At 31.8% G+C, this 22,207-nt stretch overlaps 2 protein-coding genes across 13 annotated transcripts in view; one reads left to right on the top strand and one right to left on the bottom strand.

Moving 5' to 3' along the window:
* LOC139493085 (rho GTPase-activating protein 8-like) overlaps nt 1-8,801 on the top strand; it is a 37,147-nt gene extending 28,346 nt beyond the window's left edge. For 8 of the 11 annotated variants that reach the window (XM_071281236.1, XM_071281240.1, XM_071281239.1 and 5 more), the window contains one exon: nt 1,224-4,292. In XM_071281236.1, the coding sequence (XP_071137337.1) occupies nt 1,224-1,391 (168 nt within the window). In that variant the 3' untranslated portion in view covers nt 1,392-4,292. Of the gene's footprint in view, nt 1-1,223; nt 4,293-8,375 lie in introns of those variants that run through there. The other 3 variants (XR_011656901.1, XR_011656900.1, XR_011656899.1) reach the window with 1 other exon arrangement.
* LOC139493084 (probable methyltransferase-like protein 25) lies at nt 5,610-21,443 on the bottom strand. Of its 2 annotated transcripts, XM_071281232.1 has the most exons (8): nt 21,138-21,275; nt 20,816-20,931; nt 19,283-19,612; nt 17,373-18,345; nt 16,518-16,636; nt 16,007-16,174; nt 9,664-9,810; nt 5,610-5,832 (listed from the first exon to the last, which is right to left on the bottom strand). In XM_071281232.1, the coding sequence occupies exons 2-8, from the start codon at nt 20,879-20,881 to the stop codon at nt 5,746-5,748; spliced, it is 1,890 nt and encodes a 629-aa protein (XP_071137333.1). In that variant the 5' UTR covers nt 20,882-20,931; nt 21,138-21,275; the 3' UTR covers nt 5,610-5,745. The 2 variants fall into 2 exon arrangements, with proteins under 2 accessions (XP_071137333.1, XP_071137332.1); XM_071281231.1 differs by lacking the exon at nt 20,816-20,931 and having other exon boundaries at nt 21,138-21,443.
* Nucleotides 21,444-22,207: the final 764 nt, after the last annotated feature.

Here is a 22,207-nt window from a genome sequence, read left to right as displayed (position 1 = left end):
AACCACTGTACCATATCTCTCCTGAAAGACTTATTCCTTTAGTAAAATCACTGGATAATTCTAACCACTGTACCATATCTCTCCTGAAAGACATTCCTTTAGTAAAATCACTTGATAATTCTAACCACTGTACCATATCTCTCCTGAAAGACTTATTCCTTTAGTAAAATCACTTGATAATTCTAACCACTGTACCATATCTCTCCTGAAAGACGTATTCCTTTAGTAAAATCACTGGATAATTCTAACCACTGTACCATATCTCTCCTGAAAGACTTATTCCTTTAGTAAAATCACTGGATAATTCTAACCACTGTACCATATCTCTCCTGAAAGACTTATTCCTTTAGTAAAATCACTGGATAATTCTAACCACTGTACCATATCTCTCCTGAAAGACTTATTCCTTTAGTAAAATCACTTGATAATTCTAACCACTGTACCATATCTCTCCTGAAAGACTTATTCCTTTAGTAAAATCACTGGATAATTCTAACCACTGTACCATATCTCTCCTGAAAGACTTATTCCTTTAGTAAAATCACTGGATAATTCTAACCACTGTACCATATCTCTCCTGAAAGACTTATTCCTTTAGTAAAATCACTCGATAATTCTAACCACTGTACCATATCTCTCCTGAAAGACTTATTCCTTTAGTAAAATCACTGGATAATTCTAACCACTGTACCATATCTCTCCTGAAAGACTTATTCCTTTAGTAAAATCACTGGATAATTCTAACCACTGTACCATATCTCTCCTGAAAGACTTATTCCTTTAGTAAAATCACTGGATAATTCTAACCACTGTACCATATCTCTCCTGAAAGACTTATTCCTTTAGTAAAATCACTGGATAATTCTAACCACTGTACCATATCTCTCCTGAAAGACTTATTCCTTTAGTAAAATCACTGGATAATTCTAACCACTGTACCATATCTCTCCTGAAAGACTTATTCCTTTAGTAAAATCACTTGATAATTCTAACCACTGTACCATATCTCTCCTGAAAGACTTATTCCTTTAGTAAAATCACTTGATAATTTACACACATTCAGAAAAAACAAATGTGTTCATATTTCATCAGAGTCAAAGATCTTTATTCCAGAAAAGAACACTACTTCTTTTTCAATACTTTTATTGCAAAAAAATACATTTTACATTACAAATACTATGAAAACGTTACTTACATGTAACCTTTTGTTTATATATTTACAGGTTTCGCAGTACTCTGACTCTAACAAGATGAATACTGTCAACCTAGCTATAGTGTTTGGACCAAACCTTCTGTGGCCAAAAGGACAAGCTAACCTTAGTACTATAGGACACCTTAATAGCTTTGCAGCTTATCTGATTGACAATTACACACAGCTTTTTGTCAGATAACAGTTATGTCCCCTTAGATGTTATCTCCCCTTGTTAATGGTTTTTACACTGTATTTTGTTAGCTGCAATATTTTTATTTGTTATAAATGAGGTTTATGTTTTCAGAATGCTTGTTTATGTAGGACAGAATTATATGAAGGGACAGTCTATTGTTTTGGTTAGAGAATGACATGAAGGGTCAAGGGTCATACTATTGTCGGATTATATTTCACTGGAGTAAATGTGAGAATAACAAACAGATCTTAAGTGGAAATTCTGTTATACTTGAGCTTTATGTTTCAGTTTAAACATATGACCTAACATTAGTGTATCCTGCAGCTTTGTTTTTATTAAAGAGTCACTCATATTTCATATGTGAAACTGGACAGTTGTTCACTGGACATCAATAGACATCAAAAATATTCATTGCCTGTGTTTTCAGACTATAATTGATAGATAAATGGAACACCAGTTGTATAGATATATTTTTGTACAAATACATAGATTTTTGGGGATCCTTAAGTAAATTTATGTTGTTGGATTACACATATCCATAAAAGCAGGAAAAGAAAAAGAAATATTTAAAGTCCATTTTAATCAGAAATTATTATCAACAGGGGTACTGACACTCATATTTTGGACATTGGCAGATACCCTTACTTATTTGTAAAATTTCATGGTTATAATGAAAGTGAATTTTTCTTTTTTTATTATTTGTTAAGTTTCATGTGAATGACATACTTAATGTAAGTCTAGGTGTTTTATTAATAGATGTGAACGTGTCACCCAAGATCAAACAAATGAGACATTCATTTAATAATTTTACTCGTTTTGCCAAAATAGTCCCAGCTTTTTCATTTAACAAGAAATGTTCAGTGCATTTGTTTAAAAGTAAATTATGTTCATGCTGTTTATAAGGTAACATTATATAAAGATATTTTATTTTATTTATCATATCAATATGTAATAACCATATATTTTGTAGAAAATGAAATTTATCTCTGCTAGGCTTAGATACAGGTACAAATGCATGTCTTAGATTCATTCTACAAGGTTTGAAAGAAAAAAAGTTGAAATTTGAACTTAAAGCAACAAAAAAAATCTATGAATTTGAATTCTTATAAATTAAAATCGTAATGAAACATTTTTATCATGATGTTGCTGACCCCATTTGACTGCACCAATGAAAACAGTTTCATCATTGAAAAGTGTGTCCAACTTCTACCAATGGCACGACTATTACCGGTACGACTTATATATATTTGAAATGTTAAATCTCAACCTTCATTAGTTTTCTTGTTTTCATGTGTTCTCTGTGATCTATTTATTCTGAGTTAATACTCGCTCGTGTGTTATCACAACACTAACCTATTTACCTAGACAGATTAACTTTGTCAAGAACACGCTCCACAATTTCGATCTCTTTTCATTGATAATGGATCAGATAGTACTCTTTTTAAGGATAACTTAAATGGAGATCCAATTTCATTTAAATTAAAAGTTCAATGATTTGGAAAGAGAAAATTAAAGATGGAGCTGGTTCAGATAAGGACAAATTTATCTCTTCAACAAGTTATATCCACATGTGTTAAGCTAATTTAGGGCATCTTGTACCAAAAGGTTTATGGGGAATAGTTTTAGCTGCTTAAATTTTATATGTGTTGAAAATCCCATTTATTTATTATGCTAAATGTGTGCAATATTTAGAAGTAGTAGATAAATGAATCTTCTGTTTGATATTAAAACTTAGATTTCATATTTAGCTATAGCAGACGCTTGATATTTCCATGTGTAATGAACTCTGTTTGATTTGGTAACAAGGGCATTTTTCTGTTGTTATAGCTTCCTGCTAGTCATGTTGATAATTGAAAATCCACATATCCTTTGGATCCAATACTCTGTACATTCCAACTGGTTACTGTATTCAGTTTTATATATGTATTGGAATTTTTTAATGATATAAAACAATTTTATGTTTATAACCCACACAATTATATATGCAACATTAGACTCAACATGTCTTTTAATTAAGTCACTCAGGCACATTAAAAATCATTTGAACTTATAAACAGTGCTGAGGTTGTAAAGTTAGTAAACCCTCCTCCACCAAGGGTGTTATAAGTTATATATATTCCATTCCCAGGTTTTATGTTACATTTAATTTTGATCCCCAGGTTTTATGTTATTTGTATATTGTATATTGTCACAAATATAATTCATATACTTTATAATTTATAGTTTTTTTTTATTCATATACAATTTATGTAAGTCTTTTTCGACGATTCAAATTATGATTATTTACAACTTTTCCAAAATCAGTATGTCGAAATGTATGTTTGTAAATGATTTCCCACAGTGGAATGAATATGTTATAATTGTTTACGAGTAAGAAGATTTTTTTTTTCTATTTTAACCTTCATAGGAAAACTCAGAGCAAATTAAAGCAATTAGACACATCAGATACCTTGGCATTAATCGTTCTTAGGCAGACATTAATTTTAACACAAATAAAAAAACAAAACACTGTAAAAAGGGAAATGTCAATTACATAGTATATTTTATGTAAAAAAAATAATCATACATTAATGTTTTGAACATATTTAGTCAGGAGACCTGCACGACTCTTTAAAGTAACATCACATTATATTGTAACTATTGATAATAGCATGAACACTTCACCCATTCATTTACATGTTTATCATTTGAAGAAAGATTTTAATTAATAAAAATATGTTTATGATATATAATTTTCAAGTTTATCTTTAGAATGTAAAATCAGCTATAAGTTTTACAGATACACAACTTGGAATTATTACAAAATTAAAGATAGTCCGATTTTATTTGTCAAAAAGTTTCATGAACTTGTTGTAAAAGTTTCTCAATATAAACAATATTGTTAAATCATTAAATTATACAGAAAAATGTAAGTATTTGTAATTTCTTGTCATATTAATTCAATATCTGGGTCTTACAATTCTGCAATTATTAAGTAGTTATCAAAGGTACCAGGATTATAATTTAGTACGCCAGATGTGTGTTTCGTCTAAATCAGACTCATCAGTGACGCTCAGATCTAACTCTGACGCTAAGCTTCAGGAGTGACAACAACAAAAGAAAACAAACAATATTCTGTCAGATAACTAAGATTAAGACAACATCAACTCTACTGAAAACCATGTGTGAAAGTCTAAGCAGTTAAAACAGGGTGTAACAAGAGCTGTAACTTAATATTTATTTGTGTCCTGGCATTTTTCAATATAACAATGACCATTATGCTCAACAGACCTTAACTCTGATCAGTAAAAGTGACAATCATCAATATCAGACTTGGCCTCCATTTTGTCACAAGTTACAACATACTAAAATTTGAAAAGCTCTGGTTGAACAGTTCATGAATAAATGAATGAATGAATGAATTTTATTTCTCATAAACTACAAATTACATAGTTACAGAGAATATATAAACAATTACATTAAATATTGAAGCACATGTGAACAATACAAACATAATCATTAAATTACAAATAACCAGGAGGAGCGACCCTCACATTTATAATTTTTATCAATCTACAAAGTTTTTCAAGAACAATATAATTATTAGAGCTCATCAATTGTTGATATTTATAAATATTTGGACGAAGAGTACAATAGTATGGTAACAACCTCTTTCTTTCTTGATTTAGAGCATTACATGACATAACATAATGATATTCATCACCTACGTCTCCTGATTCGCAAAGATGGCACAACCTATCATTTCTTGATATGTTATTCCACCTTCCCGTCTTGATAGGTAATCTGTGACTTCCACATCTAAATTAATGCATGGACACTGTTTGGCAGCCACCTGCTCTGATGGCCCAAATTAGCTATACTTTTTGGACCTTTTGGATTATAGCTCTTCATCTTTTATATAAGCTTTGGATTTCAAATATTTTGGCCACAAGCATCACTGAACAGACATGTATTGTCGAAATGCGCATTGGGTGCAGAAAAATTGGTACCGTTAATGTTATTAATAACTGATTTTTCCTTTGGAAATTAGGTTAAAAATAAGAAGCAGCTGTATCATTGCCAATGAGACAATTAAAAGCAGACAGGAGGCCATGAAATTAAGCACTGGGCATACCTTATACCCTTCGACAATGAGCAAAGCTTAAGAAGGCCGGAAATAACATGCCAATGTAAACACAAACTTATGTCCACCTAAACAAATTTCTTATAAATGAATAACAATGCTTTAGTAAAAACATAATATTTATTTTGTAACACACAATTTGAAAGACTTCAGGTAGTACACATTATTATTTGATAATTTTCATATTAAAAAAAATCAGTACTTCTACAGAATACCAAGGTCATGAGGTCAAATGAATTATTCCTTATAGGCTACTATAGCATGACATCTTGGTGAGATCACAGGGTCAAACATCTGAACTAGCTTCACATCAGTTGTACAATCCTGTAAAGATACATAATTTGATTAATGTATTGATACTGTTAATTCATCATTATTTGTGTGATACTAATTTTTGTGCATTTCTTGGAAATAATATAGATGCTCAACCCAGTATAAATTTTCTATGGTAGACTATGGTATACAAGAACCCGGCCATATCCACTCTGTGTAGATTTCCATTTATATTCATCTGATGAGTTAAGCCTTTTTTAACTGATTTGTATAGTTCGTTCTTTATATTGTAATATTACACCACTTATCGAGGTAAAGGGAGGGTTGGGATCCCACTAACATGTTTAACCTCACCACATTCTGTATGTATGTGCTTGTCCTAAGTCAGGAGCCAGTAATTCAGTGGTGTCACTTGTTGATGTGCTAAATATATTTGTTTTTCGTTCATTTAATGTACATTAATTAGGCCTTTAGTTTTCTCATTTGAATTGTTTTACATTTGTCATTTCAGGGCCTTTTATAGCTTACTATGCGGTATGGGCTTTGCTCATTGTTGAAGGCCATACATTGACCTATATTTGTTAGTTTCTGTGTCATTTGGTCTCTTGTGGAGAGATGTCTCATTGGCAATAATATCACACCTTCTTTTTTTATTTTGCAAAACCACAAAAATACAGCATGTTAATTTTATGTGATTGATGTAATTAAGCTTTATATTTTAGACTATCAACATAGTATCAATGGTTAGTAAAGATCAGTGTGTGCACACCTGCACTCTTGTCTTTAATCTACAAAAAATATTGAATGTCAACAAAAATAAATGACAGTCGTCAATGCTCTTCAACTTGGCCTTTTAACATTTTTGAATTCGAGCATCACTAATGAGTCGTGTAGAAATGGTAGATGAAACACACGTCTGACGTAAACACAAAATTTAATACTGGTATCTCTGATGAGTTTATCCAGTTTAAGTTTCAGTGAAATGATTTTAAGCCCGAAAATGATTTAATTCATATTTTTTTTATTGAAATACACAAAATCCCTACAGTTGACAAAAGTTCAAGATTGCCAGAATCCCTGGGACATGTATGACTGAAAATGTTAATAATTCTACATTTTGTCAAACTGACACAGATTCAGGGCCAACTTACATGCTATAATGGCCAATGAAATCTGACAAATAGTGTCTAAAATTTCTATGACATTAAACATGTAAAGGCAAAAATTTGGCCAGGAAAATAAAAAAAAATTTCTAAGGAGTAAGTTCTGTATGGTTCCTTTTTTGCCCGGAATGTCAAGTCCATTGTTTCAAGATAGAAAACTGTTTCCATTTGATGAACAGACATATAACTATATAAGAAAGTAAAATAAATTTATTTTTGTCAGCTTTTCTTATCTATATGGGCATGACATTCATATCCCAATTATACCAAATTAGGAGTCAGTAGATTTCTAAGAAAAAGCACTAACACCTTACAATTAATCACTATGAAGCTGTTTATTCATACTGTCCAGAGAAAAGTATGATGCTAAATTTGTTGGATTTACAGACAATAGACTAAGGAGATAACTGCATTACGCGGAGACAGTAAACGGGTATTTGCGACCACCAAATCACCAATTGATGCCGTTGGAGCTTAAAATACAATATTGTTATCTCCATTCTAATGAAACTAACAGAAAACAACATTAAAACATGCATTTAAAATCTGTCATATGCCGTCTACGCTTGCGCGTACGTCCTATAGCAACAATTGTCAATTGATGCCATATAAATATGTGACATTATCCAATCAAAATGAACGTTACAAACGTTGTTGCATTAGAATAAACAATTGAATGGATGACCATAATTAAAAAATTATTTCTATTCTAATAGGACAAATTCAGTAATTTTGTTACCCATGAAAGCCCTATACATACCATACTGTATACTTGTATAATAATGTTGTTTTGGCGGTTCTGTTTTACCCATTTTTGATAATATTACAATGTAGTAGTATTATACTATTCAATGATTTTTTTTTAAATCACATGTTTCACTTATATATTTTCTTCTGATGTAATTTTATTCGTTGGAGATGTACAAGAAGCTTTAAAACGCCTGATATTTGCATTTGAGTTATTGTTTACGGAGACATACTTGTGACGTCACCTTGTTTTGTTGCCATGCCAAGACAATAACATCATTTCGTGGAATTTTTGTTTTATGAAAATATAATATGAAAAATAGATTGAAATGGACATATTTGTTTATTTTTCAGTGAAATAGAAGTAAATATATTTAATCTGAATCTAGGCCTACGTAAACTGGAAATTTTGATTTCGAAAATTGATAATATCTAGTAGTATAAATAAGTTGGTTGTAACGCTGAACAGATGTTTTTGTGTATTACTGTGTTTGCGCTAAAGGTAGATATATTGCGATTATACTGGTTGACTATAATAGGACGTCATATTAGAATGCAATATAGCTACAGTCTAGTTACCTCACAGGGGGGTCTCTTCCTATATAAAGGTATATACATATGTGCCGCTGGAATGGGTCCCTTTTTTGTCGAGCCTTCTACTTTAGTCGAAAAAGCGAGACTAAGTGATCCTACATTCCGTCGTCGTCGGCGTCGTCGGCGGCGTCAACAAATATTCACTCTGTGGTTAAAGTTTTTGAAATTTTAATAACTTTCTTAAACTATACTGGATTTCTACCAAACTTTGACAGAAGCTTGTTTATGATCATAAGATAGTATCCAGAAGTAAATTTTGTAAAAATAAAATTCCATTTTTCCGTATTTTACTATAAATGGACTTAGTTTTTTCTGCGGGGAAACAAAACATTCACTCTGTGGTTAAAGTTTTTAGAATTTTAATAACTTTCTCAAACTATCCTGGGTTTGTACCAAACTTGGACAGAAGCTTGTTTATGATCATAAGATAATATCCAGAAGTAAATTTTGTAAAAATAAAATTCAATTTTTTCCGTATTTTACTTATAAATGGACTTAGTTTTTTCTGCGGGGAAACATTACATTCACTCTGTGGTTAAAGTTTTTAGAATTTTAATAACTTTCTTTAACTATCCTGGGTTTGTACCAAACTTGGACAGAAGCTTGTTTATGATCATAAGATAGTATCCAGAAGTAAATTTTGTAAAAATAAAATTCAATTTTTTCCGTATTTTACTTATAAATGGACTTAGTTTTTTCTGCAGGGAACCATTACATTCACTCTGTGGTTAAAGTTTTTAAAATTTAAATAACTTTCTTAAACTATCCTGGGTTTGTACCAAACTTGGAAATAACCTTATTTATGATCATAAGATTGTATCCAGAAGTAAAGTTTGTAAAAAGATTACTCTGTTTTTTTCTGTAATTTACTTTCAAATGGACTTAGACTTTCTTACAATCATAAAATAGTAACAAGAGGAATATTTTTATTGATTTTTTTCCTCATTGTTGTTGAGCCTGCGATTTACAGCAAAAATAGGCGAGACACTGGGTTCCGCGGAACCCTTACAAATTTTTGATCTGTCAAATATATCAATGGGGTGCAATTTTACCGAGGAAATATATCAATAGGTAGTAATTGACCGATTGTGATATATCAATGGGTCATAAATATATGAATGGGTTATGATTTCGCTGTGAAATATATGTATAGGTAGGGATTTCACAATTATTCAATATATGAATGGGGGGTGTTTTTAAAATCCCAGCTGCACACCTGTACCCAAAATCCCATGTTGAGACCCCCCCCCCGTGAGTTACCTCCTAGAGAGGGGTGTATGAATATTGAATGGACAGAAGAGAATGCAATGTAGCCACAGTCAAGTCATCTCCTAGAGAGGGGTGTATAATTATAACAGTGACAATAGAAATATTTTACCTGTTCAAGAAGATGTAAATATCTGTCTAACAAAACAATAGCCTCTATACAAGGAGCTAACAAAGATTTTATCTGGAGGAAAATAGCCAACTTCTTTTCTTCTTCTTTATATCTCTCCACATACTCAGATACAAATTCTGGTGTTATCTATAAATAATTCATAAGTTGTATAATAATGTTGTATCTTTGTATGTTGTACATTGGTAAAATACATACACAAGTTTTCAAGCATTGTAGCAAGTATGAATTGTGAAACAGATAGATATATATATATTGAAGTTTCTTTACCAGAATATAATTCTTTTATCATTTGCATATCTATAAATACTTGAACTGGATTGGTCAATTACAATTATATTTATCTTGGTTTACACTTCGATAAACCATGTTTCCGAAACTACTTTCGTAATCTATTCATGCGCGATACACATTCTTGCTAGGATACTGGGATTTTCAGCAAATTGAGATTATCATTGAAACAATTGCATACCAGTTGTTTCTATTCTAATGCATATATAACAAAACAAAAAAAGAAGAAATAAAATAAATCCCCTAAAGCTTTGAAAATGTATAAAAATAAAATTTTAATAAATTTCCGCGAAATTTCATGAAGGATTTGGCGAATTTACGTTATGGCAAAACACGACGTCACACGAATGAAAGTTTTCAAGGGAAAGATTATTTCGTAACGTGTACACTTCAAATTCGGATAATATCTAATTAAAATGAAGTTTTTGAGGTAGGTGCTATTTCATTTTAGATTCTGTTGCATTTATCGGACATTTATGGTTTTTAGAAAGTCAAGATGGGGACGTACTCCTTAGTTACGACATGCCATTATGCTTTTGATGTTAAATATAGTAGCCGTCAACCAATAATGTAAATTAATAATGGTGTATGCTTGGCTGAAGAATTATAAGGATTAAACACATTTTTTCTAGAGGTTATTGATGTGTAAACCGGGTCTCTTACTCACAAACTTAACATAAAAGTCCTATTCAGTTTGTGAGTTAAAGACCAAACAGCCTATTCATTTCTACCAGTGATTTTTCCTTAAAATTTTGTGTGAAGGTATTTCATGATTTGAGGAACAAAATATGATGAAAAAAATTGGGGGTCACCGACTTAGTTTTGTCGCTATAGCAACCTAAGTTTCGTGTTTTCCCGAATATTAACATAATGTGTGCTTGTTATATAAACTCTCCAAAAAATACTTTATATCAAACCTACAAGCATAATTCTTGTTTCACGTTAAACAGTAGATTTGTATCTATCAAATACAGGTTCAAGAGTTTTAGACTCGTATTGTTTTGATCTTTAAAAATATGATTTATTTCATTCCCGCCAAAAATAAAACGTAAAAATGAAAAACGTTTCCAGTATTAAAAAATATCTACCAGTGATTTCTTCATAATAATTTCAAGAAGGAAAGTGCCATGTATACTCTTCAAAATAAAGCAATAAAAAGCGTATGTCACCGACCTTTCAAAAAAGTTATAAGTAATTTTCATGTTTTTTTCTCGTTCATTTTGGAGAAAAGAGGTGTCTTTCTTCAGACCATTGCATCTGACGTCATAGTACAAACTTTCCTTGCTGGCGCACTATTTGAAAAAATATCGCAAATTGGACGTTTGAAACCCACATTTAAATTTCCAAGAATGACAACTATATTCACCTACTTTATTATCCAGTAATACAATAGATTAAATGCATGTGTCAGTATCAGATCTTACGATGTTTCCGCACAATATTAACCTTCAGAAACACCATCCGTCGGAATGGAAAATTGTTTAAAATAACCTTTCACGCCGCTTTTGTTAGGAAAGTCTGTCTTTGTCCTCTGTCCCACATAAGCAAAATGATTGAAAATAAAAAAAGAAATGAAAGATGACACTGGTTAACTTACAGAGTATTTGTCTATACCAGACTAGATTTGCTTGTTTCTTTTTCGCGTCAATTTCAGAAGATTGCCGTAACGAACTCATTCGGTACTGTTGAAAGACGGACATACAAAAGCATGGGCGGAGTTCTTTATACCATTATTTTTGCCGACCTAGGACGAACGTTTAGAAATTATTGCATCGAGTTTGTCAATTCATTATTTTAGAATATTTAAGATATTAGGGAATTAAAATTATAGGTATAATATATGAATGAAAGTTTTGATTCTAAAACGTTATACATCTATCTTAAAATACAATCCTTTTATTACTACCTCATGTGTTTTCAATAAACGAGACAGTAAATATAAAATACAAAAAGTTTTTGATTCAAAAATTAATTTAGAAATAATTTAACGTTGAAAACTACAAAGTAAGATTTCTCCAACAGGATAAAATATAATAAATCTAAATTGCTCATTTTGGAAATTAAAACAAAGAAAAGGTTGTTGCCGGCATTGAAAATCGAAACTTGTTTTAAATCTTCACGGTCACAGTTGTAGCTAAATGAAAGGGAGCGATTTTATTTCAGATATTATTCTTGGAGCAATTGTTTTTGTCATAAGTTAAACTTACAACAATTTAGTTTTAAACACCGAAAATTTTGATTTTAATTCACATTCACATTCGCTGAGTATTAGTTTTATTAATACTTTTTGCCTTACAGCTAATTTCCTAATGCATGTAGGGTGAAACTTTGGTTGGCTTCCTTAATCAATGTTTACTCAAGTTCTGTTATTAAGATTGACATCTTTATATATAGGTTTGTAAACCTGTATACATGCTATTTAATTGAATTGGACGTTATCAAAATATAATTATACAAAATATACAAACAAAGCAAGCAGGCAAACCAAAGTGCTGACAAGGCCGTAGCTAGGCAAATTTATTTTAGTGAGGCAAAATAAATGAGCCGAGCGAAGCGAGGCGAAAATTTTTTTTGGAGGGTATGAAATGAATGGTGCAAAATCCTGCATTCTAGGCATTTTTAGAGAGTTTGATAATGTTTTGAATTTGGACACTATTAATTTTTTTTCACAAATGATATCGGATATGTTCCTTACGTCGTAACTACAATCCCCTTCCCTTTCATGAATATGACCTACCGAATTAGACTATTTACCGGATTTGTAATCACATAAGCAACACGACGGGTGCCACATGTGGAGCAGGATCTGCTTACCCTTCCGGAGCACCTGAGATCACCCCTAGTTTTTGGTGGGGTTCGTGTTGTTTATTCTTTAGTTTTCTATGTTGTGTCGTGTGTACTATTGTTTTTCTGTTTGTCTTTTTCATTTTTAGCCATGGAGTTGTCAGTTTGTTTTACATTTATGAGTTTGACTGTCCCTTTGGTATCTTTCGTCCCTCTTTTATATAAATTTTTCATATTTTAAGACTTTTACTAACACCAAATTTTTAACAACTTTATTTAAATTTATATGTAAGATAATCATCCAAATATCATTGATTTGAGTCTGCTGCCAGAACATAGAACAAATATTGATTCAGTAAAGTTTTCCAAATTTTTCTATGGCCGGTTCAGTCAAATCGTTTCAGAATCATAATTTGGTCTGCTGATATCCTTATCGCGATGAACATGGAGCATGACAAGACCGTACAATCTTTCGCCACTCATGCATGCTCTTTTCCAAGTTTTCAGTTTGTGTCAGGACAGTCTGTGTTTCTAAAGGTAGCACATCATCATCAACACAATGATCAATGTCTTCTTCCAATTCCTTCTCCATCAGCAATTCGATAGCAGCATCGGTAGTAACAGTTTTATTTGCAAAAGGGAATTAAGCTTTCCTGTGAGCACCATTATACAGTCGCAGTTACAAAATATTAAACTCGCTTTTATGCTGACAAAGAGTAGACAAACTAGGGATAGAATGAGATAAGATACATGTATATGATTCTATCTATAGAGTAAGTATATATGGGTACAGGGGAATTGGAATGGAGTTTTTGACGTTTGAACATGTAGTTCCGTAATTTCAAATTATTTCAGGAAATAGTTGGTGGTATTTTAGTTCCAGAATCTATAAAGTTAGGGGTTAGGGTTTGGAGGTGTCCGATTCCGAAACCCCGAATATAAAGAAACGAAATTCCGTAGTCCCGAATAATTAAAGACAAAATCCTGTGTTAAAGGTTCAACCATTCCTCAATAATATCAAATTGGAATATGGGATATTCTTTCAATTTTTAAGGTTAAAGAAACATGGATAAAAACTAATCCATGCATTCATGTTTAATATTATTCATATTTCATTTATCTGTAAAGAGAAAGTTTAAAGTTCGTGAAATGAATACGCAGACACGACTGCCCCCTTGCGATGCCCAGTACTTGATATGTCAAAAGTTGGTGAAACGGAGAAATGAGTACGCAGACAGGACTGCCCCCTTCCGAAGACCAGTACTTTATTTGTCAGTCTACTTATCGTTTTTTTATTGTTCTAATGAAGTTATATGCAATACTCAGACTCTGTTCACAAAAAAACTAGTTTACTAGAATTATTCCTTCTTTACCTTCAGTGTCGCTTTTCCTTTTTCTGCAAGAGCCTGTTTTTAACTAAAGATCCATGATGATTATTGTTACTAGGTTAATGTAATCGAGAAACATCACCGGTTGAGATGCTGAGTTATATTCAGGAAGATTAGTTTAAAAGGAAGGATGACAAGTTATAGAAATTAAGGTTGAGACAGAACAACAAATGACTATTATATTTATATATATGTATAAAAAAAAATTAATCAGTGTCGAAATTTTAGTGAGGCAATTGCCTCACTTGCCTCAAGGGTAGCTACGGCCTTGGCTGATCTACATACATTAGAAAATTAGCTGTAAGCTTCAGTGAGATTAGACAATATGTTTATCATTTCTCCTTAAGACAATTTGAAATGAAACAAATGACAAACAAAAATGACCCTTTGTTATCATTTTATTTTTACTATAAGATTTTGTCAAATAAGCAGTATAAATAAATTTTAACTTCATTGCAAGATCGGACATTATTTTACGAGAATCATCCAGACATCAGTTACATGCACATGTTGCCAGTATGTCAAAACTTTTAGGAATATTTGATTATGGGCCTAACCTTGTGAATAATCTTTTTTTTTTAATTTTTGAAAAATTGACACTAAAATTAAAAGGATCATTGCATAAGGAACATGTTTACTAAGTTTTAAGTTGATAGGACTTCAACTTCGTCAAAAACTACCTTGACCAAAAACTGTAACCAAAAACTTTAACCTGAAGTGGGACAGACGGACGGACGAACGAACGGACGCACAGACCAGAAAACATAATGCCCATAAATCGGGGGAAAAAAAACTTACCTGTACACAATCGGCGCAAACGAAAGACAAAATCTACGCAAGTGAAGAAGAAAAAAAATGAAATGCAGATCGACGCAAATATAAGACAAAATCTACGCATGTGAAAGAATAAAAAAAAGGAAATGCAGAACGGCGCAAATGCGATCAAAATTTAAATTTTATTATTTTTATTAGAACGAAGGTTAAATATAGTGTAGTATCTTATGTGTCCATTTGTGTTAAATCTCCACAGGATATTAAAGTAGCGCGACGCATAATAGTTCCTCTTTTCTTGGGAGACGTAGCGTACCTACGTAGCGTACACCATGTTGGAATCCGTTGGAAAACGCGAAATAGGACGTTATAATTTGACGTTTTTTCATTGCAAGAAACAACGTCATAGAGCTTTTATGTCACTACCAAGTTGCGTTAGCTGATGCGCATAAACAATAGGCTGTTTGGTCTTTAATTGCCCAGGTTTACACATCAATAACCTCTAGAAAAAATGTGTTTAATCCTATAATAATTCCTAAATCATCTCATTGGAGTTATGTTTAGCAACAAATGTTATATTTTTACCAGGTTTATTCATGTGAAATAAAATGTGCTATCACATCAAATTACAAGTTTTTCAAATAAAGAGTTTTGCACATTTACAAAATTAACAAATCTTTTATGGTAACTTTAAATGATAAGTGAAGCACTAGTTAATATTTCCTGATGATTGATTGATTGTTGGTTGCTTTGAAATTCATTATCTTTTCTTGGCTCAAGGTGAAGAAAGGTCAAGCTCAAGAACTCCTGCAATAATTGTCAAATCAAGTTGTCAGTAGAGATGGTCAATTACCTAATACAACAAAAATAAAATCTTTCTGGCAGATGGTCCTACAGAAGTAATGTTCACAGGGTGTCATTATGGTACAAGAGGCCAAAAAATGGTAAAAGTCCCATAAATCCAACAGAAAATCCAATCAATCTCAAGGGGAAAAGGGTGTTACAGATTGATGAACAAGGACTATAACTGTGTTTCTCCATTGAGGAGAACCCTGCAGTAGGATCAAGGTCAATGGGGAGATCATATCTACCTTATCTGTTGGAAGTTTCAGTTTCTCAAATGCTTTATGGACATACTGGTGCATATCTTTACATTTCTGGTCCAGTTTTCGTAGTCCCTTCCAGCCATCATCAACATGACCAGTGATGTCATACAATATCTTCTGTAATAGACTTCTGGGATAGGACTTAGGTTTAAGCTAAAACATACAAGTATCTTCTGTATTCTAAGGGTTTTACAAGAACAGCATACTGGGTCAAGTGTGTGCATTGATTTCCTGTAATTCATCTTTCATTTACATGCTATTATAGATTTTACAAATTATGTTTGAAAAGCAAGGAAACTATACACAAAAATTATCTTCCAAATATCAAATTATTTGTGTAGGATGCTACATTTTGTGGGTACTATACATGCTATAAAGGATATCACTTTTTTTGGTGAAATAATGATGCTTTCATGATTTTTTTCAATATTAGATAAGCGTTAGTTTTTCTTTTTGTAGAATACAGTATTTTAGAGTGAAGATGTTATATGTTTACCTCAGATGTTGGTCTGTTAATTGTCTGAGAAGCAAAGTTCCTAGCAGCTCTACCAAGTCCTACTTCCTGTTCTCTCAGGAATAAACTCATTGGAAAACCAGGCTTTTCTTCTTCATGTCCTGTAAATAAAAGACCAGTGTATCTTCAAAGATCTCTTGAGAATAAAATATCAATAATTCCTTTTTGAGAGTTAAAACTGACTGCCTTTAAATTATTATTTGTCTGTAGTCAGGTAGTGATTCCTTTATCTTAGCTTTCTTTTGTAAAGAGCACATTTTACTCTTTATTTCCAAATATGTACAGCTTTAAATTTCTGAATTCGAGTAACATCAGTCATCTTATCTTGTTGGTAGCTGCATTGCACAAGTTTTTTTCTTGTGTGGTTATAATGTTTTGTGACATTTGGTTTCAGATATATACAGGCAAAGAAGAAAGTTTGTGCCCACATAAATCACATAAATAAATAAATGTTCAGATTATATATATATATATATATATTCTCAACAGTCAAGGTATATATATGCAACTTGAAAAAGTGGAGTAAAACAAGGAATGTCGTAACGAAGCGAATCTAATCCTCTAACATGTAGAGAGACCAGATACACTGGGAAATATATAACGTGTTTCCTACTTTTAATTCATCACAAGTTACTTGAATCTGGGTCATAATTCATGGTTTATCAAAAAATATGACCGTAATATAAAGGTCAGATTAAAATTTCTAATGAACTTTTAAAGGAATAGTTTTATTCGCCCTACCTGATATTAGTAATAGCGTTATGACTGGAGTGATTCTCAAGTTAAGAGTATATATCTATGCTAATGAAATTGTAAATATAACTTAAATTTTCTTACCATCTATAAATGGAGCCTTTATAAATTCTTCATTCATTAGATGATAACAACAGCTGACATAACACAAAACTTTAGTACGGGAACTATTGATGAACATATTTTGTAAACTGGAACCTAATGAACCACAAGTATGTAAACCAGTCAGCATAAGAGTGCCCTCCCCTGAATCAGCACCAGTTTGTTTGACTAGCTCTGTTATATCCAGACTATCATCAACATATACAGTAACAGGATGATGTAACCTAGATAACTTATCCTTCTTACTGTTCTTACTCTCATAAAGATGTAAATCTTCCATGTTATTGTTTGACAAATGTTCTTTTCCATGTTTATGTATATTGCTATGGTTACCACTGGATTTAGAATCTTCTGTAGGATGATGTAAATTGTTTAGTGATAAATCTGATAACTGATCAGGCAAATTACAATTTTTCATGTCAGTCAATTTATTGTCTTCAATACCGTTAAATGCATTGTTCTCTTTGACTATACAATCATGTTTATCTCCAATTTCCTTGTGTCCTGTTTCTTCAGATTTATTACGCTTGGTCTCATCCTTCAGAAGAGGACCAACTTTATCATTTTTTGCCTTACTTATTTCACCCATACTTTCAGAACAAAAAAAATTTGAAGATTTTTCATCAGAAATATTCATTAAATCCTGTATATCATATAGAACCTCATCAGAAATATGTACATCAGAATTCTGAATTATTTCTCCATCTTCAGTACCAATCATTGCCAATTTTTTCATCTGTTTCTTATACTTCTTTCCTTTTTTCTTTCTCTCTCCTGTCACTACCTCTTCCTCTGCCTGTCTGACCAAAGCATCCCATTGCTTCCCCAACAAAGATGCCCTCTTCTGAGCCCCATGTGTATTAACAGTTTGTGCATCAACAGCTACTACACACAAGTTATGTTGATACACAAGTTGTGTACTTAGGTAACCTTTACCACTACCCATGTCAACTACCTGTAATTGAAACATTAAATAAATTGGTTTTAAGGTACATATAGGAAGATTATTTGACCCACAATTAATTCTACATTTTATATTTATGTGGTATATCAAAAAGATTTTTTTTTAAATTGAAATTGAAATCAGTGTAGCAATTTAATATGATGAACACAATGCATTTTCTATTCCTCTAATTTGTCAATTTGATCTATACATATCAGTGTTTCTCGTTTCCCATTTTGATTAGACTGTTGTTTTTCCTGTTTTATTTATTTTTCACTTGTCATTTTTTGTGCTGTTTATAGCTTGCTGTTTGGTGCGAGCAAAGGTTACATATTGAAGACTGTACTTTGGCCTATAATGGTTTTTTCTTTTACAAATTGTAACTATGACAATGTATGATGGAGAGTTGTCTCATTGACACTCATACCACATCTTATAATATCTATATATTTAGTTTTTCTGAGGGTTAGATATTTAACAGGTAAAGATGATTTATGAATTGTGATGTCTTAGGGTAGACTTGTAACATCTACTCCAGCAATCTATGATATACATGATATATGTGGATTCATTATTATTCGTTGAGTACCAATTTTCGTGGGTTTTATTTTGGTATAGGTGAACCACAAATTTAAATGTACAACGAATTACAAATTAATAAAAGGTTGAATTAGTATAATATTAATATAATAATATTATCCAGCTACATGTATACATGTGTCAATAAAAACAATGGCAATCATATCCCTCAGAGCATTCTGCTCTTTGATTTTATGCAGAGGTTGGAAAACCACGAAATCAAATATCCACGAAAATGCAAGTTTTTCGTCAAACCACGAAAATTGGTACCCACGAAAATAAATGAAAACACAGTAAGCAAACTTATATATACCAGTATATATAAACAAACTTAAATCATTTTATGATTACTTTATGACTTGACTCTTACCACATCTATTCCAGCATTCTTTGATATAAAGGAACACACATCACTCATTATGTTAACTTCATGACATTTCTTAGGTGTCATAAAATTAGAGATGACAAGAGGTGTCCTGTCCGAACATAACAAGTCATCTAGGGTAGATACTAGTCCTGAACAAGCCAATGTATTCTGAGAAGCATCTTTGAGGAAATGGTCAATACTATGGTGCTTCCATTCCACTGGGAATACAGGTATATCTTGTAAGTTTCTAACATTGCCAGTTCTAGGGGCAGCCTCTAAATACTTTGAGGAGAATATCCAGTCTGCATTGTTTGTAGCTTTAGTCTGACCTTCCTACAAAGTTAATATTTGGTAAAAGTTATAATAAATAATATAATATCTTGATTAAATCATTCAGAACATCTATAATGTACAGCTAGTCATTGAAATTGATTGTTTTTTGAAATTCTCAAAAAAAGAGATTACTTACATCATGTCCATGTTAAAACATTATATGATTATGCAATTTAAACCACCACATATAACTAAACCTAGTGTGGCAGAGCATGATATATCAAAATTTGTACTTGAACTAACTTTCAGTAATTGTAAGTTATCTAAAATTGATGCTTTGTGTTTTTATTTAGTTTTTTTGTGTGCTTCATATCTATAAATTGAGTTAAGCCATTTTAGTGCTCTTTATAGTTTGTTCTTAATCTGTGCTGTTACACTGTTGTCTAGGTTAGGTTTGAGAGTTCCTAACAAGTTTAACCCTACCACATTGTATTAGCAACTGTCCCAAGTCAGGAGTCTATAATTCAGTGCTTGTCATTGATAAATGACTGTAAATTGCGTTTTATATAATGGCAGTTAGTTTATCTGTTTGAATTATTTCACGTTTCATATCTGACGATAGATATATGAAGATGTGGTATGATTGCCAATGAGACAACTCTCTATTCAAGTAACAATTTATAAAAGTAAACTATTATAAGTCAAGGTACGGCCTTCAACACGGTGCCTTGGCTCATACCAAACAGCAAGCTATAAAGGTCCCAAAAAATTACTAATGCTTAACCATTCAAACAGGAAAACCAATGATCTAATCTATTAAAAAAAAGCCTTTTATAGTAGACTATATGATGTTGGTTTTTCTCATTGTACAAGGCTGTATGATGACCTATAACTGCTTATACTAATTGACATCATACCACATCAAAATACTTTTATACTGATATCAACTATTACAACAACAAAAAATAAAAATAAACACATACAGTACATGTAAATTTCCTTATGCTGGGATGACAGTATTAATCAAAATAAAACAGCTAACAATTATTCTGAAATTGACACATTTTGCCAAGTAACATATGCATCAACACAGCCTTATTCATCATAAGTTCTTATTTTTTCCTTATATATCCCCTTCCCTAAACTCACACCAAACAGTTTAATATATATAACCTGTATATAATCATTCTGATTCTGTAACATCAACACAGCCTTATATCCCCCCTTCCCTAAACTCACACCAAACAGTTTAATATATATAACCTGTATATAGTCATTCTGATTTTGTAACATTCTGTTCTGTAACATCAACACAGCTTCATCTGTCATCAGTTCTAATTCCTTCCTTATATCCCCTCTCCCCTAGACTCACACATTACCTGTATATAGCCATTCTGATTCTGTAATATTCTGTTCTGTAACATCAACACAGCTTTATATCTCCCCTTCCCTAAACTCACACCAAACAGTTTAATATCTTACCTTTATATAGTCATTCTGATTTTGTAATATTCTGTTCTGTAACATCAACACAGCTTTATATCTCCCCTTCCCTAAACTCACACCAAACAGTTTAATATCTTACCTTTATATAGTCATTCTGATTCTGTAACATTCTGTTCTGTAACATCAACACAGCTTCATCCGTCATCAGTTCTAATTCCTTCCTTATATTTTCAGACAAATATTTATCCCATATATTGTGCAGTATAAAGTTATTAGAATGAACATTAGCAAGGGGGAGATAATCCTGAAGAAAAGTTAACATTTCTTTCAATTTCTCTTTCGCTTTTATGACTTTCTGCTCTTTATTTGTATATCTTGGTGAAATAACATCCCGATTGTAAGTTGTGTTATCCATCATCCAGCTTTTATAAAAAACTTATTTAATCTAAAAAAAAAAAGAAAAGTAAAAAATCTTTTTTTTTAAATAGAATTTGTTATAATAAATCATCATATAAATGAAAGCAGTTGATGTACAATGTTCATCTCATATTCAAATTAAATTTAAATTTAAAATACTCTGTTCAAAGTATATGAAAACATTACAAACATTATCTTCTCATACAGCTTTCAAACAACAATGCTAACTTTAAGAAGACCATCACCTCTCACATAAATGAAAACATATCGAAAGCAAGAAGAAGTATGTATAGCCTGATGGGCGCAGGACTCCATGGCAAAAATGGACTTAACCCTACAACAAGTCTTCATATATTTCATACATACGTTCTACCGGTGTTAACATACGGCTTAGAAATTCTCCTCCCAGATAAGAAACAACTAGATAATATAGAAGTATTTTACCGAAAATCATTAAAGCAAATTCTATCCATGCCAACAAATACAGCAGATGTTGCAATATATACACTTGCGGGAGCTATTCCTATTATTGGGACAATTCATAAATCAGCCCTCACCACATTCAATAAAATCTGCAATATGGATTCATCCGTGGAAAAAGACCTTGCGGTAAGACAACTTGCTTTAGTTGGATTTTCCTCTTCTAGCTGGTTTGGAAAGCTTCGAAATCTCCTTGCCATTTATGAACTCCCATCAGCACAGGATATTCTTGATAACCCATACAGCAAGGAGCGCTGGAAATCAATAGTAAAAAAGGCTGTAGACAATTATTACAGAGCTCAAACTACATCT

The sequence above is a fragment of the Mytilus edulis genome, chromosome 10 (assembly GCF_963676685.1).
Source record: "Mytilus edulis chromosome 10, xbMytEdul2.2, whole genome shotgun sequence".
Lineage (NCBI taxonomy): Eukaryota > Metazoa > Mollusca > Bivalvia > Mytilida > Mytilidae > Mytilus > Mytilus edulis.
Note: the sequence above shows the minus strand (reverse complement) of the source record. Positions and strands in the feature narration are given on the sequence as shown.

Coding starts and splice junctions, on each gene's coding strand:
- LOC139493084 (XM_071281231.1), bottom strand. CDS start 21,416: ATGATGGATAACACAACTTACAATCGGGATGTTATTTCACCAAGATAT. Junction 19,613..21,137: donor ATCAGAATGACTATATAAAG/GTAAGATATTAA, acceptor TTAACTTTGTAG/GAAGGTCAGACTAAAGCTAC. Junction 9,811..16,006: donor TGAAACTTCCAACAGATAAG/GTAGATATGATC, acceptor AATTATTTATAG/ATAACACCAGAATTTGTATC.